General features: G+C 38.4%; 1 protein-coding gene across 6 annotated transcripts in view; it reads left to right on the forward strand.

Moving 5' to 3' along the window:
* The window catches only part of fam135a (family with sequence similarity 135 member A), a 210,493-nt gene that overhangs the window by 52,310 nt on the left and 139,753 nt on the right, over positions 1-18,430 (forward strand). The window contains exon 1 of one of the 6 annotated variants that reach the window (XM_069886145.1): positions 3,240-3,389. The exons of 4 other annotated variants lie outside the window; for them this stretch is intronic. In XM_069886145.1, the coding sequence (XP_069742246.1) occupies positions 3,262-3,389 (128 nt within the window). In that variant the 5' untranslated portion in view covers positions 3,240-3,261. Of the gene's footprint in view, positions 1-3,239; positions 3,390-13,274; positions 13,340-18,430 lie in introns of those variants that run through there. One more of the 6 variants, XM_069886148.1, reaches the window with a different exon arrangement.

Below are 18,430 nucleotides of genomic sequence, written 5' to 3' on the forward strand. Positions count from 1 at the left end.
TGAAAATGGTGAAATCCCTCCCTTCCAGGAAGTACCGGAAATGGCGAATAGCAAGGTAAAGGGCCAAGCGTTCTCAGTCAAATACACTGTATTTCTGCTCCAGTGATCTCAGCTACCAACTGAAAAAAGCAAGTGGCTTCTAACTCCCACCCAGGACGCCTCCTAAAGCCGTGTTTGACGCATCGACCATGAGGGCCATGCGCACGTGGGCATGATCATGGTGGTGATGGCCAACACATCTTTCGCTTAGTCAAAAGCTGCAGTGGCCTCCTCATTGCACTCCAGGTCCTTGGGCTGACTGGAAAGTAGTTTGAAGAGCAGCTGCATGATCCTGGCTGCCTCTGGTAGAAAACGATGGTAGAAATTTTTCATGCCTACAAATTCTTGCAGCCCTTTAATTGTGGAAGGCCAGGCAAACCTGTGTATAGCTTCCACCTTGGAAGGAAGTGGCACTGCCCCATGCTGGTCAATGTGGTGCCTGAGGAAATTGATGGTTGCAAGCCCAAACTGGCATTTGGAAGGGTTGACAGGCAGTCTATATTCGAAAGAGCTGGCTCAAGTGTGTGCTGTGCTCCTGATGGGAGCAGCTGGCAATAAGAATATCCAGATAGAAGTCCAAACTGTGGCCTACTGAGTCCATGAGCTCTGGAAAGTTTGCTCCGCATTCTTTAACCCAAAAGGCATTAAGGAGTGATGAGAGCTGTTTTTGGGACATTATTGGCGTGCACCAGGATCTGATGGTTTCCCCTACTTAACCAGATTGATTTTCAAAAAGATCTTGGTGCTATGAAGATTGGAGGTAAAATCTTGGAAATGGGGAACTGGGTATCTGTCTGCTGTCATGATGTTGTTGTGCCGGTGATACTCACCATAAGGTCTCCAGCCACCAGATTCCTTGGGTACCATGTGCAGGGGGGATGCCCACAGACTATTGGAGCGTTGTACTATCCCTATTTCCTCCATCTTGCAGAATTCCTCTTTGGCAAACTGCAGCTTGTCAAATGGTAGCCTGCAGGCCTGGGCACATACAGATGATCCCTCTGTGGGGATATGGTGCTGGACGCCATGCTTCAGATGGCTGAGGAGAATTTGGGGGATGACTATGCTTTTAAATGCCGCTAAAATCTTGGAGGAGAGGTACTTCAGTCCACGAATGGTGTTGGCCTGCTTGCAGGACATGGACACAAGAGTAGATGTCCACCATAATAAGTATAAAGGACATTTTTGGAGTGGGAGAGGGCTGACATGGTCTACTTGCCAGATTTGGCCCGCACCTATTCTGTGATGAATATCACAGTGTGGGATACTTATGTGGGATACTTATCTACCATGTCTGAGCCTGATCCTGTGTTAAAGCAACCCCTAAGCCCTCTGCCCCAGATGATCGCTCCTTCTTTGGGCCTGTGCTGCTACGGCACTGGAGTGGAACTCATTGGAGTGGGTGGAGGCTGTGTAGATTTGCTCTATACTGTACATGCAGCATTGTGTATGGCCTGCACTGTGGCCATGTTGGTGTGAGCATCCATATGGTGGACCATGAGCACCCTCTGCCCAGCCTGCTCCCAGATGTACTTCCAGTGCTTCTAGCCCCATAGGGGGTAGTTGAGGATCTCCCACCCCGTTTCATTGTAGACTGCCATCCCATTAGCTGCAGCTCATGAATCAATGCAAATACAAACCAGGCCCATCATTTCCCTGAGGGTAGGCATAAAATGTGGCCAGGTCCGCAAGTTGGCTGGATCCTCCCCGTCCTTTCCTGAGTTAAGGTCTTACCACTGTCTGAGTGTAGCGCTGTTGCTTGCCATAGCTGCTTACCATTCTTCCATCGACTGGAGCCATCCATGAACCACGCTCTCTGTTCCTCTTTGGTGAGAGAGTCAAATGGCTGATGCCAGAATATGGGGAGTGATTGATGAAAGGGACTTCGGGAAGGGGATTGTTACTCTCGGAGGGACTTATTCATACAGCCTGCCAACTCCCTCTGACGCTGTCTCTGCTTGGTCTGCAATGTACCATCTCCATTTGACAATGGAGGAATGTTGCATGTGACCCTCTTTGTGGGTCGTATCAGAGGATTTAATCCACTGCGTAATGGTCAGATGAGTCTGGAGTGTGAAAGTCTCATTGGCTGTTTGGTGCTCCATGGCAGGGAGCACCAAATAGCATGCCAGGAGCTGGCATTCGAAGGGGTTGTTGCTGGAGACAGGCTCAGGGAGGGTCTTTGTCTAAAAACCAAATGAAACTCTGCATCCATTAGCTTTCTGCCAGAGGCTCCACTTGACCATGGTGGTTGTTTGAAGAGGACCCTGGCCTGTCGGGAGGCTAGTGGTAGTGCCTGCTCCATGGTCTGGTTCACTGTGTCAAAGTCTAGCTGCTGCTCAGGGATTCTTTAAAATGTGGACTTCTTTCTGGAGATGGCATGGACTTCTTCCTGGAAATGGGTGCAGCAGCATGGTAAGGTGGGAGATGTGCTGCTGCCAGTAGCCCAAAAGCTGACAAAACTCTGGGTTTCAGCTTTGTGTTTAGTATTGTGTTATGCACTGCCTCCGGGATTCTCAGGAAGAGGACAATCTGACTGGGACTCTGTATTTTTTTCCTGGTTGATCACCCAGAAATTAGGGAATCCAGTGTCTGTGCCACTGTCACCTCTGTAGGGCCCTGGGTGAGTATGTCATCAATGTAATGGCTTACATCGATGTTGGGGGGGGGGGGGGGGGGGGAGAGGGTGGGAAGGGCAATATTTTAAAAAATCTTGGCCTATTAACCCTTTGCAGAGGGTAGGGCTATGGATGTATCCCTGGGGTAGGCAACAAAAGGTGTATTGTATGCCACCCCAGGTGAACATGAACTGATCTTGGGTGTCAGGGCCTAAAGAGATGGATAAAAATGCATTTGTTAGGTCCACATGGCATACCAGGGTTTGGTGTCCTTGCCTGTGATGTCTTCAACTAAAGGTGACCATGACAGGAATGGCTGCAGTTAGTTGGGGGGGTGAGGGGTGGTGGTGGTAGTGGAATTTACTTAGTTTACAATAGTCATGTGCCAAATTCTGTTTTTCTTGCAGACAGGCCAGTCTGGGCTGTTGAAGGGGGACATAGCAGGTCTGATCACCCCTTCATTGAGGAGGGGATCAATTGCTTCTGCAATCTCTTCATTTCCTCCCGGCACCCGATCCTGGTGGGTGCAGGCTACTTGTGTGAAGGGTGGGGGGGGGGGGAGTGGGAAGAAAGAATGACAAGGGGAGTCCATTTTGCAGCCCTGATGACCATGGTTGCCCTGGTGACCCCAAATGTAAACTTGCCTTTGTTGATGCATAGTAACTGCCCCTTGAGCACATTCATGCCAAGAATTCGCTTGGGAGAAGCTGCTACCAGAGAAATCCAGTATATGTGAGTAGAAAGAAAGAGTTTGAAAACCACTATTTTAATCATATCTAATTGACTCATTATGTGCACGGTTTCATAAATTTTTCTCAAGCAAAATATTTCAGTAATTATTGGGTCAAGAGCAGTGGTTCTCAACCTTCCCTTCCCACTCACAAACCACCTTAAGTAATTCCTTGCTCATCCAGAGCACCTATGGCATAGGGATTACTTAAGGTGGTATGTGAGGGGAAAGAAAAAGTTTGAAGCTACTGCCACCTGGCGCCCCCATTCATGAGCCTGATAGGGCACCCACATACACATTCGTTAGTACGATCTCCCACATGGTTAGTGACTCCACGTGCGTCCAGCTGAAACTGAGCGAACCCTATTTATAGTGCTAATTTTGTGTTTGGAATAGTATCAGTTTTGGTGGGCTCACAGAAAGACAAGTCTGGACACAGGTGTCACACTCAAAGGTAACTTTATTGTACACACGGTAATCAAACAGAAAAACATCAAACAGTATTTAATCACTCAAACTACTCAATAGCTATATAGACATTCACATCTGACCCAGGTTGAACTCTGACACCAGTAGCCATCTATTCTCTACATGGTATGAAGCTTAAATATTATAACGGTTGATTGTTTTTCCAGACTCTTTTGTGTAGTCTTCCAAAGGCGCTATTTGCCTTGGCGAGTCTGTTGTCTATCTCATTGTCGATCCTTGCATCTGATGAAATGGTGCAGCTGAGATAGGTAAACTGGTTGACCGTTTTGAGTTTTGTGTGCCTGATGGAGATGTGGGGGGGCTGGTAATCATGGTGGGGAGCTGGCTGATGGAGGACCTCAGTTTTCTTCAGGCTGACTTCCAGGCCAAACATTTTGGCAGTTTCCGCAAAGCAGGACGTCAAGCGCTGAAGAGCTGGCTCTGAATGGGCAACTAAAGCGGCATCGTCTGCAAAGAGTAGTTCACGGACAAGTTTCTCTTGTGTCTTGGTGTGAGCTTGCAGGCGCCTCAGATTGAAGAGACTGCCATCCGTGCGGTACCGGATGTAAACAGCGTCTTCATTGTTGGGGTCTTTCATGGCTTGGTTCAGCATCATGCTGAAGAAGATTGAAAAGAGGGTTGGTGCGAGAACACAGCCTTGCTTCACGCCATTGTTAATGGAGAAGGGTTCAGAGAGCTCATTGCTGTATCTGACCCGACCTTGTTGGTTTTCGTGCAGTTAGATAATCATGTTGAGGAACTTTGGGGGACATCCGATGCGCTCTAGTATTTGCCAAAGCCCTTTCCTGCTCACGGTGTCGAAGGCTTTGGTGAGGTCAACAAAGGTGATGTAGAGTCCTTTGTTTTGTTCTCTGCACTTTTCTTGGAGCTGTCTGAGGGCAAAGACCATGTCAGTAGTTCCTCTGTTTGCGCGAAAGCCGCACTGTGATTCTGGGAGAATATTCTCAGCGACACTAGGTATTATTCTATTTAGTAGAATCCTAGCGAAGATTTTGCCTGCAATGGAGAGCAAACCTCACAAAGATAAGCGTATACAGAGCCGTTGTCATACCCACACTCCTGTTCGGCTCCGAATCATGGGTCCTCTACCGGCACCACCTACGGCTCCTAGAACGCTTCCACCAGCGTTGTCTCCGCTCCATCCTCAACATCCATTGGAGCGCTTACATCCCTAACGTCGAAGTACTCGAGATGGCAGAGGTCGACAGCATCGAGTCCACGCTGCTGAAGATCCAGCTGCGCTGGATGGGTCACGTCTCCAGAATGGAGGACCATCGCCTTCCCAAGATCGTGTTATATGGCGAGCTCTCCACTGGCCACCGTGACAGAGGTGCACCAAAGAAAAGGTACAAGGACTGCCTAAAGAAATCTCTTGGTGCCTGCCACATTGACCACCGCCAGTGGGCTGATAACGCCTCAAACCGTGCATCTTGGCGCCTCACAGTTTGGCGGGCAGCAACCTCCTTTGAAGAAGACCGCAGAGCCCACCTCACTGACAAAAGGCAAAGGAGGAAAAACCCAACACCCAACCCCAACCAACCAATTTTCCCCTGCAACCGCTGCAATCGTGTCTGCCTGTCCCGCATCGGACTTGTCAGCCACAAACGAGCCTGCAGCTGACGTGGACTTTTTACCCCCTCCATAAATCTTCGTCCGCGAAGCCAAGCCAAAGATTATAACGGTGTAAGCAGGCATATCAGGCACAAGGGTCCTTAATACTAGTGGCTGCTTATCCCCCCACACTCTCCCGCACGCGTACACAATCACAGACCGGGACTTCCAAACACAATCCCAATTCCCTGTACGACCGGGATGCAGGTCACTGCAAGCACTGGTCATCTCTTTGATATCATTCACAAGAAATGTCAGAATATCAAGGGCAATCAGTCCCAATATCACCCCTGGAATTTTGCTCATCCATGTTTGGATGAAGGCTGCAAACAATCTGGTGGATCATCCTTATGACAACAGTTTAAGTATTGAACACCCAAATGCTTGCCATCAAAACAAGACGGATGCAAAAGCAGGATTGCAAAAAGTAGACACGTAGAATTGCACAAGTAGATATATTACATAGTAGACACATGTTGTTTGCACAATGGAGAACCCAGTTTTATGGGACTTGACCACATCTCTCTCAATTTTTCTCTTCCCTTTTCCCTCTCCTTTCACAGAGCCAAAACCACTTCCCCCAATCAATTCTCTGCTTTCATCTCTCTCCTGTCCTCTTTTCATATGCAATTAACATCTTTTGTTGATCTGTACTTCATCTGCCATTCTTCCCTTTTAATAGGCACCTGTCTGTTTTTTTATTCATATTTTGAATAAGGGCTCAGAACCCAGATGTCAGTAATATATCTTAACCTCAGCATCTGCAGACTTTCATGTCTTACTCCATTCAGTTGCTCCACTGCAAAATCTGTTTGAAGGATGCCTACCCCAAAGAAGTTCTCCTCTCTTCAAAGGGAGTTATGCGAGTTTCTCTCACTGCTCCCCATCTGCACTCCCTGCTGCTCTCAAACTCTACAACCATGTACTCACCCTGACTCGCTTCCACAGCCATGTGTTCTTCTCTCAATTAAATCTCCGTTGTACCAGAATAAATGAATTCCGTTTTCTTTAAATAATCCTTATTTGAAAAATTGGAGATTGAAAGGAATTAGTATTATGCAGGATTGTTTGAGGTGGGTAAATTTTCTACATTTCATAGATTACAAGAGAAATTTGGTATTTCTGCAAATCCTATTTTAGCCTATTATCAAGTTCGAGATTTTTTGTGAATACAATTTGGTAAGGAATTAATTTTACCGAGTCAATCTAAGTTTGAGATTATAATGATTGGCAAGAACACAAAAGGATTTATATCAGATATGTATAGATTGTTGCAAGAAAAGATGGATGGATAAAGTTAGGATAGATAAAATGAAAGAGAAATGGGAGAAAGATTTAAATATTGAATTGTCTTGGGAGGAATGGTCAAATATGTGTATGGACGGTGTTGCAAAATTAATTAATGTGAGATATTGTATGATTAACTCACACCCCTAACGTCGAGGTACTCGAGATGGCAGAGGTCGACAGCATCGAGTCCACGCTGCTGAAGATCCAGCTGCGCTGGATGGGTCACGTCTCCAGAATGGAGGACCATCGCCTTCCCAAGATCGTATTATATGGCGAGCTCTCCACTGGCCACCGTGACAGAGGTGCACCAAAGAAAAGGTACAAGGACTGCCTAAAGAAATCTCTTGGTGCCTGCCACATTGACCACCGCCAGTGGGCTGATAACGCCTCAAACCGTGCATCTTGGCGCCTCACAGTTTGGCAGGCAGCAGCCTCCTTTGAAGAAGACCGCAGAGCCCACCTCACTGACAAAAGGCAAAGGAGGAAAAACCCAACACCCAACCCCAACCAACCAATTTTCCCTTGCAACCGCTGCAATCGTGTCTGCCTGTCCCGCATCGGACTGGTCAGCCACAAACGAGCCTGCAGCTGACGTGGACTTTTTTACCCCCTCCATAAATCTTCGTCCGCGAAGCCAAGCCAAAGAAAGAAAGAAATTTTATTCATCAATTATATTTGACTCCTGAGAAACTGAAGAAATATGGATTTAGACTAACAGATTTGTGTTTTAGATGTGGAGAAAAGACAGGTACTTTTGTATATTGTGTATGGACATGTTAGAAAGTTAAATTTTTTGGGGAAAAAGCTATTAAATTTCTGAGAGATTTATTTACAATTGATTTGCAAATGGATTCAATGATGTGTTTGCTGGGATATATAAACACTGTTACTTTGGGATTGGTTGATAAGCCACAGTTGGCATTTCTGTGGTTAGGGTTCGCAGTTGCAAGAAAATGCATAGCGATAACTTGGAAAAATTGATGTAGAATTGAATATACAAAGATGGCATAATGAATTGCAATCGTGTTTATATTTGGAAAAAAATAACATAATTTGCAAAATAATTATTCTTTATTAAAATGTGGAGTTTATATTTGGATTGTATGAGTATTGATCTTAAGTAGGAATTAAGTAGAGTTGGTACGTCGATTAATTAATATTAAATGTCTATTTTTAAGGCTCTGAGGGGTGAGGGAGGGAGTTGAGATGTAGTAGTTAGTAGAGGGAGGAAGGTGGGAGGGGGTTTATTATCACTATTACTTTTTATGCTTTTCCTTATATATTTGTATTTGGTATTTTTTTGTAATATTTTGTAAAATTCTTAAATAAAATTTTCAAAAAAAAGGAAACAGCTCTCCTGAAAAAAAGTTTTAAAAAGTGTTTTTTTTTAAAAAAAAAAAGGAAAGAGATAGAAGGAAAAGAAGAAAAAACATCTAAACTAACAGAGAACACCCTAAAGATGTCTCCAAAGAAAGAAAAAGCTGCTGCTGGCTCAAGAAAAAAACAGCAAAAATTACAGCAAGATAAAGAAGAGGGGCTTACCTCGAAGATGGATCTAGGAGCTGTCCCAAAGGTAAAAGAAGTTTATGAGGTGGCTCAAGACATTCCAACGTCGAGCCACTTCCCAGCAATGGCCGGAGGTCCCGAAAGAAGAGTCTCTGTGCATGCGAGGGGAGTTGCGTATGCGCAGAATGTATAAAATGGGAACAACACGAGAAGAAGGAAGCAGATATAAACTGCTTCAACAGAGCAGCACAATTAAGATACCTATCAGTTTTTTAACAAACAGGAAAAACCAGATTAGAGCTTGATAAAATAGGGGAGAAGGTACCTGAAATATACTATATAAGTGGGATGAAAAGCTGATGCAACATAGGAATTCACCAGTACTGCACTATCTGCTCAACATTTGGAAGAAGATTCACGTAGAAAGGAAAAAAACAAATTACCAACTACCAAAATTAATAATGATGCAAAATCAACTAATTCCTTTCACAAAAGATAAGATTATCTATTGATTAGAAAGATTTCCTTTAGAGAATGGGAGAGAAAAGGGATCAAAAGAATAGAAAATTGTTTTTTGGGAAATAATTTATTATCTTTTGAACAAATGAAATACAAATATGGTATAACTCACGGTACAATGTTTGCATACCACCAACTGAAAACCTACTTGAAGGACAAATTGGGAAGCAAGCTGAGGTTACCAGAAGGAAGCAATTTTGAATATGTGATTACAGACACAATGATAATTAAAAGATTTATAACAAACATGTACATCAAACTGCAAGAGGACGAGAATGATGAAATAAGCTGTAAACCCAAACAAAAGTGGGAACAAGATCTAAACATAGAGATAAAGAATGAAACATGGGAAAAAGCTATGCTCCGGAACTATGAGAAATACAATAAACACGAGGTTACGCATGATACAATATAATTGGTTACACAGACTATACACCATGCCCCAAAAGTTAAATAAATGGGACCCAATAGTATCAGATAGATGTTTTCGCTGTAAGAAGGAAATGGGAACAGCAGTACATGCAATTTGGGAATGTGAGAAAGTGGAAAAATTTTTGGAAGATCTAAATCAGGTATTAAATAAAATCACAAAAAAAAATACCAAAAAATCCAGAGATCTTTCTTCTAAGTAATATAAGAAGCAAAGTACTTGGCCTCAATTTGGATGAAGCACAAAAAAGATTTATTATGATAGCCTTAGCTGAAGCAAAAAAATGTATAATGTCAACTTGGAAATCAGAAGATAGCCTGAGAATACAGCAATGGTACATAGAAATGAATAAATGTATTCCATTGGAAAAAAATAACATACAATTTAAGAAATAACATCACAGTAGTCTAACAAATTTGGGAACTGTACATGGAACACAACAGAGAGGACTTACCGCGGACCTCCACCCCCTAAAATGATAGAATAAGAAGAAGACGAAATGAACTGACCCAGTGTGTAAAAGTAGATGACACAATTTTCTTGTTTATTTGCATTGTGTGATGACATTGTTTAATGGGTTTAATGTATATGTTGAACGTTTAGTGGGGTGGAAAGAAGGGAGGGAAGGGAGGGGGGAAAGGGAGGGGGAAAAAGGGGAGAAAATGACGCTGTGTATATTCAAGAGGGAAATGTTTGTGTGTATTTTGGTCAATGTGGTTCATAGTGTCAAAAACAATTTTTTTTAAAAAAACTAGAAGAATCAGATTTTAGCAATTCTGAGGAGTTTTTGCAATCGGAAGAAGAAATAGAAGAAGAATTAGAAAGAGCCAGCAGACAGCTGAAAGTTAGAAGAGGTAAATCTTTAAAGTCTTTGGGAATGCATGAATTGTATGGACAAATGAAGGCCATAATGAAAGAAATAAAGCAAATTGGAGCTGTAATGTTAAAATCAGAAGTTAGAGTTAAACATGTGGAGAAAGTAGTGTGAATATGCAAAAGAAAGATTTTAAGAGATGGAAGAAAGAGTCAAGGGAACAGAATTTGAAATTGATTCAATTAAAGATCAGATGGGGAATATGAAAACTAATTTTACCCAAAAAGTGGATGCTTTAGAAAATTTCAGTTGAAGAAATAATATAAAAATTGTTGGACTTAAAGAAGGGAATGAAGGAGATGACGTTAGATAATTTTTGTAATGTTGGATCCCACAAAGTCTTGGAGTTGAAGAATTTCAGGAAGATATTAAGCACATTGAGCTCTAAGACCTTGAACACAATCCAATCAAAAGCCACGTCCAATACTGGTTAAATTCCTTCTGTTACAGGCCCAGAGGACCCCAAAATCCAGCAGCAATAGAAATTTACCAAGACAAATGGTTACTTAAAGGTTACTTTTAATTTTCTTTAAACATAAAAACAGGATCAAACTTTAACTTATTACTATTAACTTAACCCCCTTCTAATTCCAAGCGCACATGTATGTAATATGCATATGTCCAGGAAAGTTCTTTGATTCACAGTCCAATCACACTTCTCCTTCAAGTTCACTGGTATCAGGCAATTCTTATATTGTGCACAGAATTTAACTTTTATGAATTGTCATCAAGCTCTGGTGCTTAAATGGTTACTGCTCAGGAAGGTTCTTGTCAGTTTCAGATAGAGATTCATTGCTCCTTGGACACACACAAACTGATTTACTTCCATCAGTCACTTCAGTGTCTTGCTGAAAAATCTTGCCCCATCAGGGTTTTCCAAATGATAATCCCTTCTTCCAGGTCACCACAGAGTTCCTCTTGTTTCCCTTATTTCAGATGAAACACTCCAGCCAGTTATTTCCTCTTGTATGGATCACAAGGGTTTTCAACAGGCTGAACTTAAAAATCATAATCCATCTTCAAAATGGGGTTTAAACAATCTGCCAGCCTCCAAAAGCCACTGCAGAACTCAAACTGAATTTTCTCTCTCTCTCTCTTTTAGAGAAAGTCTGTTTAGTCTTTTTTTCTCTCTCTCTCTGCTTGCAAAATCATATAACCTTCTTGGAGCAACAAACTGCAACCAGACAGATTGTGGATCCAGACCCAATCTTCTGAGCCTGTTCATCTGTGCCTTCAAAACAATGATCCATTTACACCTACTTTTGAAGTTCCTTAGCAAAGCATTTCGAAAATAGTTTTTATTGTCTTTGCAAAGCCTCTTGGAGCCTGGACTTTCTGGCATGAGCAAAGCTCTTGCTTTTTAAATGAGATCTCTTTCGTGAAGTTTTTGTGACCTACACTAAACCGCCACCCCCCCTCCAACAATCTATATCTTTTAAAACATATATATAATATAATCCGTCACACTTCATTATCAAGTAAGAGAGAAGATTTTGGAACTGGCAGCAAGACAAGCAAAGAAAAGACAAAGAACTTTAGAATATAATTGAAATAAGATTTTTTTTATCCAGATGTAAGTTTTGAATTGTTGAAGAAAAGAAAGGAATGTAATTCATTTAAAAATGTACTGTGGGGAAAAAAGATTATTCTTTTGTTTTAAGATATCCAGAAAACCTTAAGGTTTTTGTTCCAGGAGGTTAAAACAAGTTCTTCTTTGAACCAAGGAAGGCCAAACAATATGCTGACTCTCTGCCAGACATTCAACGTGAATAAGAGTTGAATGCTGAGCAGAACTGTGCAATTTGAAGGACCATTTGAACATCAATATGTGTAACTGATAAAGGGTAAACTGTTTAAATAAATAAATTATGGCGGCCTGCAATTGCAGAGATCAGGCCGGCACATCACAAGGCAGCAGATGCAGACACAGATCACTAAAGCAACTCCCAGGACAACGAACCAGCGGGGGTAGAAGCTGGGGCAGCATCAGACCAACAGCCCTAAAATGGCATTGGTCAAGCTGCCCAGCTAACTCAGCAGAAACAGGCTGGGGAAGAAGGGCATTCATATGCATGGACGCTCCCGCCCACTTTTTATGCATGTGGCTGTCTCCATCAATCAGCAAAAATGGCAGGAACTTGAACAGTATAAAAGCAGCCTTTCCAGCCCTAATAAAGGAATGAGCTTAACCTAACAATATCTTTGGGGAGAGTTGAGAGGGAGGGGTTAATAGCTGCCAGTTCATGTGTGCATTTGTGGCATAGGCCACTGCCTCTAACATAGAGGGGAGTAATGTTTGTGTGTACAACAACATTAGTAGTGGGTTTTTTTAAACTTTTTTGTCTATCTTGACAGGGTTTCTTTTGTCTATTTCATCTGGAATAGTTAATAACAATAGCTTTGAAGATGATAATGTAGTAGAACTAGCAGCAGGAAATGAGGTATGGGCGAGGGATGATATTATCAAAATACATAATGGGTGAAATGGTAAATTTTGTAAGTATTAATAGGATTAAAAATCTGGTCAAGAGGAAACAATGGCACAATAAAAAAGATGAAAGTGGATATGGATTTTCTACAAGAGACGTATTTAACTGAAATTCAACATCAAAAATTGAAAAGCGATTGGATAGGACATATTGCAGCATCCTCATTTAATTCCAAGGCTAGAGGGGTAGCAATTCTGATTAATAAAAATCTTCCAGTTAAAATACAAAGTATTATTATGGATCCAGTAGGTAGATATATAATAGTATATTGTCAATTTATTTTCTGAATTTTGGACTTTTTTGAACATGTATGCACAAAATTTAGATGATGAGAAATTTATACAAGAAACATTTTTGAATTTGGCAAACACTGATAAAAATGTGTTAATAGATGGAGACTTTAATTTCTGTCTTTGGATAGATCTGGGAGAAATGTTATTAAAAGTAATGTGCCCAAAGTTACACAATTTTTAATGAAAGATATGAGATTAATAGATGCATGGAGGTGAATTCATTCAAAGGAAAGGAATTATTTTTATTTGAAAAGACATGACTCTTACTCTAGAATTGATTTTTTTTTAAAATATCAGCACAATTGCAGGGAAGAATTTTTTTAAAGTTGAGTATAAAGCAAGAATTTTATCAGATTTGCACCTTTATTTTTAGCAATATCAATAGAAGATAAAGAGAAACTATCTTATAGATGGAGATTTAATTCTATGCTGTTGAAAATTAAAGATTTTTGTGAGTATATGGAACAGCAAATATGGATATTTTTGAAATTCTAATTCAGTACAAATAAGTTTGTTTTATGGGATGCAATGAAAGCATATTTAAGACGTCAAATATGGTTATATATCTAGGATTAAAAAAATCATATGCAAGAAGTAGAACAACTTGCAAAAGAAATAAGAGTTGGGGGGAGCGTGGCAAGATGGCGTAGGGAGCGGACGTGCATTCCCGGTCTTCCCCCAGGCAGTTGTATAAATACCCGTTTTAAGAATATTTCTTTTCTGTTAAAAGTCTTTGTTTTGTTTATCAATTGTTTTTAGTTTAAAATGGCAACAAAGATTAAGGAAAATAGAGTTCAAATACAGAACAAAACTACACTCTCCGACTTTGGAAGAAACTCGGCCTACTTCCCCAGACAGAACCACGGAGTCAAGGCTGGAATTTTCTTAAGAACGGAGCTCATTAATTGGACTGTCGGATAAGCTGGCCTTGGACACCCCTCTGAAAGATGTTTAAAATGGCAACAAAGATTAAGGAAAATAGAGTTCAAATACAGAACAAAACTACACTCTCCGACTTTGGAAGAAACTCGGCCTACTTGCCCAGAGAGAACCATGGAGTCAAGGCTGGAATTTTCTTAAGAACGGAGCTCATTAATTGGACTGTCGGATAAGCTGGCCTTGGACACCCCTCTGAAAGATGGTGATGAATATTGATTTGAAATGTTTTATGAAGATAAATTGCAGTAATTGGCATTGGTTGCCCGTGAGTTTTAAAAATCCAGATAACAATAAAGTTTATTAGTAATTTTTTTTGGATGGAATATCGGAAGGATGAATTTATTATCTATAAATACAGAACAAAATTACATTCTTTGACTTTGGAAGAAATTTGACCTATTTGCCCAGACAGAGCCGGAGTTGGTGCTGGAATTTTCTCTAGAACAGAACTTATTAAAGTTGATTTCGGACTCCTTTTTGAAAGATGGCGACGAATGTTGATTTGAAATATTTGAAATATTTTCTGAAGATAAACATATATATGGAACTCCTTGACCTGCAATAAGGTTTATCAGTGATTTTTTTTTTGGATGGAATATTGGAAGAGTGAATTTATTATCTGTGAGTATGCATACATTGCAAACAGATTTTAATAGTTTTGAAAAGGTTTTTTTTAAACTTAACAACAAGATCAGTTTAATATTGAGAAAATTGGAAAAAACGGAAACTTTATTATTAAATTTGGAAATTCAGTTGAAAGAAACTATGAACAAGATTGATGATTTATAAAATTAAAGTCGAAGGAGCAATGTCCAAGAAGAGTTAAAAATTTTGAATAAGTTTTTCTTGAAAATAAATAATAATTTCAACTTAACATTGAGAAGATTGACAAAGTGGAAAATTTGGTATTAAATTGGGAAACACAGAAGAAAGAACTTATGAATAACATTGATGCTTTAGAAGATCAATACCAAAGGAATTATGTTCAAGAAAATTTTAAAAGATTTGAAAAAAACTTTTTTTGAAAGTCAGCTACAAATTTAACTTGAGACTGAGAAGAATGGAAGATTCGGTGTTGAACTGGGATGTTCAGAGGTGTTTTAATTCAGTGGATGAAATTCAGGAAGACTTGAAAAAAAAATTTAAAAAAAAACTTATTGATTGTAAACAATGTTTAACTCAGTGTTGGGAGGGTGGAAAGGGTGCAAAATTTAATATCAAGTTTGGATTTTCAAAAAAAAAAGAGTTTATGAATAAGATTGGTTAAATTGATGGACTGGGGTTTTATGGATATAAGAAATGATGATTTTTCGGTTTATACGTGTATTTTGTCTGCCTGGGGGGGGGGAGGAGGGAGTGGTACTTCTGCTCCCGAAAGTCATATGCCACTTGTGGTTTATACCACACCCATTTGGGTTTTTGGGAATTAACCACCACAAGCTGGTTTCCTAAGGGGTTAGGGGAGGTGGGGGGGGGGGGTGAAAATTTGAAAATTATTTAGTATCTATTATGTAATATTATACTAAGTCAATTTGAAATGAATGTATGGAAATACTATAAATAAATTTCGAAGAAATAAGAGTTAGAAAATATACATATATAATCAAATGAGGGAAAGAAGAATGTTGATTAAATAAGAAATTAAACTACAATACTTTGCAAACATATAAAGTAGAAAGATATAATGAGAATTAAGCAAAAATATGAATTAGGAGAAAGGGCACAAGGTTCTTGCGTAGCAATTAAAAACAACAAATATCTCGAACAATTATAGCAACTAAGAAAGATTCAAATCAAATTACTTATAAATCACAAGATATAAATGAAAATGTTAAAGTTTTATAAAAGTTTATTAGTCAAAATTGCTATAAGATGAAAACAAAAGAGAAGAATTTTTGTCTCAAATAAATTTACCAAAATTAAATGCAGAAGATCAAAGAGTATTTGCTACTCCATTTACTCAAAAGTAGGTTAAAGAGGCATTAGGTTCATTATAAAATAATAAGTCTCCAGGAGAAGATGGTTTTCCCCTTGAATTTTATGGAAGAATTTGCTAGAATCATTTAAGACAGCAATAATAACAGTGATTCCGAAAAAAGGAAAGGATCCTTTGAAGCCATCATCATATAGACTTATTTCATTCTTAAATCCAGATTATAAAATATCTAAAATGTTAGCAAATAGAATAGCGATTTACCTAAATTAATAAAAATGGATTAAACTGGATTTGTTTTTTTTAAATCTAGCAGATAATGTAACAAAGTTAATGAGTATAATACACTTAGCACAGTTAAGAGAAGAACCTAGTGTCGTTGTTACTTTAGATGCTGAAAAAGTGTTTGAATGACTTGAATAGGATTTTTTAATTCAAAGTTCTAGAGAAATTTGGGATAGCACCCACATTTATAAATTGGGTCAGAGCTCTATGTAATAAACCTAAATCAAAAGTGTTAACAAATGGGCAAATATCAGAATCTATTTTATTGACGAGATCAAGTAGACATGAATGTCCATTGTCACCTTCATTATTTATTTTAGCAATAGACCCTTTTGCAGAATTAATTAGATTTGATAATTATATTAAAGGTTTTAAAGTGAACAGAAAAGAGCATAAGATTATTTTGTTTGCAGATGTTATAATGTACTTGACTGAAACAGAAAGGTCATTAAGTAAATTTTATTTACAATTAAAAGAATATGCTGTAGTATCAGGTTACAAAATAAATTGTGATAAAAGTGAAATAATGCCTATAGTTACAATAGTTTATAAGCAATGTAAAAGGGGAAGTCAGTTTAAATGGCAGAGACATGCAATTAAATATCTAGGTATTAAAGAAGATAATAATTTACATAATTTACTTCAATTGAATTATACACCATTGCTTAAGAAAATAGAAGATGATTTAAGGAAATTGAATGAACTATCTATGATTAATAGGAAGGGTCAACTGTATTAAAATGAATATATTTTCTAGAGTACAATATTTATTTGAAAAGTTAACTATGTTTATACTATCAAAATTTTTTCAAGAATTAAGTTTGTGTGTAAGAAAATTTACTTTGAAAGGAAAAATTTACATGGAAATTTAAATTAGGAGGATTACAATTCCCAAATTAAAAAAAAATTATTATAGAGCAGTACAATTGAGATTTTTCTCTACTTTTGTTCGAGGGAGAAAAAGAGAAAAACAAGCATGGATTCAGATAGAAATGAATAAAATAGAAGCAGATAAATCAGAGAAATTTATATATAAATGGAATGATGAGTTGTTTATTGGAAATAGAAATATTCCTTTGTTTAAACTTTTTTTAAAAATATGGAGTAAAATACATATGGAAATGAGAATAAGAAATTATCAGATGCCAAGAAAATTATATCGAATCTGAATCAAATTAATCCTTTGACAATAAATAATTTTTTTAATGTTTAGTTTAACAAAGGAATTAACACAATAAAAGATTGCTTTCAGGGTACAACTTTAATAACATTTGAACAATTGAAAAATAAATATGGAATACAAAATGAAACAATATTTACTTATTATCAGTTAAAGATATATTTAAGAGATAATTTGAGACCAGATTTGATATTACCTGAACAAAGTCACTTGGAACAATTTATTACAGGTATAAATATTAAAAAGTTTATTTAAATTAGGTATACAATTTTGCAAAAAGGAATGTATAAACGGGGAGTTATTAAGTTGAGACAAAGATGGGAGAATGATTTAAAAATAAATATTCAAGAAGAAACTTGATTAGAACTTTGTCAGGACAGTATGACTAATTCAATTAATATCTGGTACAGAAAGGTGCAATATAATTTTTTAAATCAATTATATTTTACTCCACAGAAACTTAGTGGATTAAATTCTAATTTTTCAGATAAATGCTTTGGATGTAATAATTAAATAGATACTTTTTTTTTACATTCTACTTGGGAATGTTCAAAACTAAGATGTTTTTGAATAGAATTTGGTTTATTTTTGGAAAGAGTTACAAAAGTTGAATTTCCTCAAGATCCAATTTTTTTTTTAAACTTAAAAATATTTTTGACACAGAATTGAAATTAAATAAATAGCAAAAAGAATTTATTAAAATAGCCCTAGCGGTAGCTGGAAAATATATGGCAGTAACTACTTGGAAGTCAGATGCATTTTTGGGAATGAGTAGATGGCATACTAAAATAGGTAGTTGTATACCACTTGAAAAGATTACATATAATTTACGTAATAAATTCAAAGTTTTTCAAAAGATTTGGGAACCATCTTTTCAGATTGCAATAATTAGGCTGTAATCACCCAACCTGAATCTTCCGACTCCTAAAATTGTTATGTTTGATTTACTTAAATAATATGCAAATGTTTTTTTTTTCTCTCTTTTCTATGGGGCTGATTTTTATTTAGGATTTAAATCACTATGTATTAATCTTTTGTAGCCGCACACTACCGGAATGAAGACGTACACATAGTGTAGTCAGGTTAAGCTCTCAGTTTTATTAGGACTCAGGCCCTACTTTTATTCTTGCACTGTTCCTGCCATGGCCCCCCTTGGCTGACATCACAACATGCATAACAAAAGTGGGTTTCCCACGCGCAGGTAC

Source organism: Narcine bancroftii, chromosome 6 (genome assembly GCF_036971445.1).
Source record: "Narcine bancroftii isolate sNarBan1 chromosome 6, sNarBan1.hap1, whole genome shotgun sequence".
Taxonomy (NCBI): Eukaryota; Metazoa; Chordata; class Chondrichthyes; order Torpediniformes; family Narcinidae; genus Narcine; species Narcine bancroftii.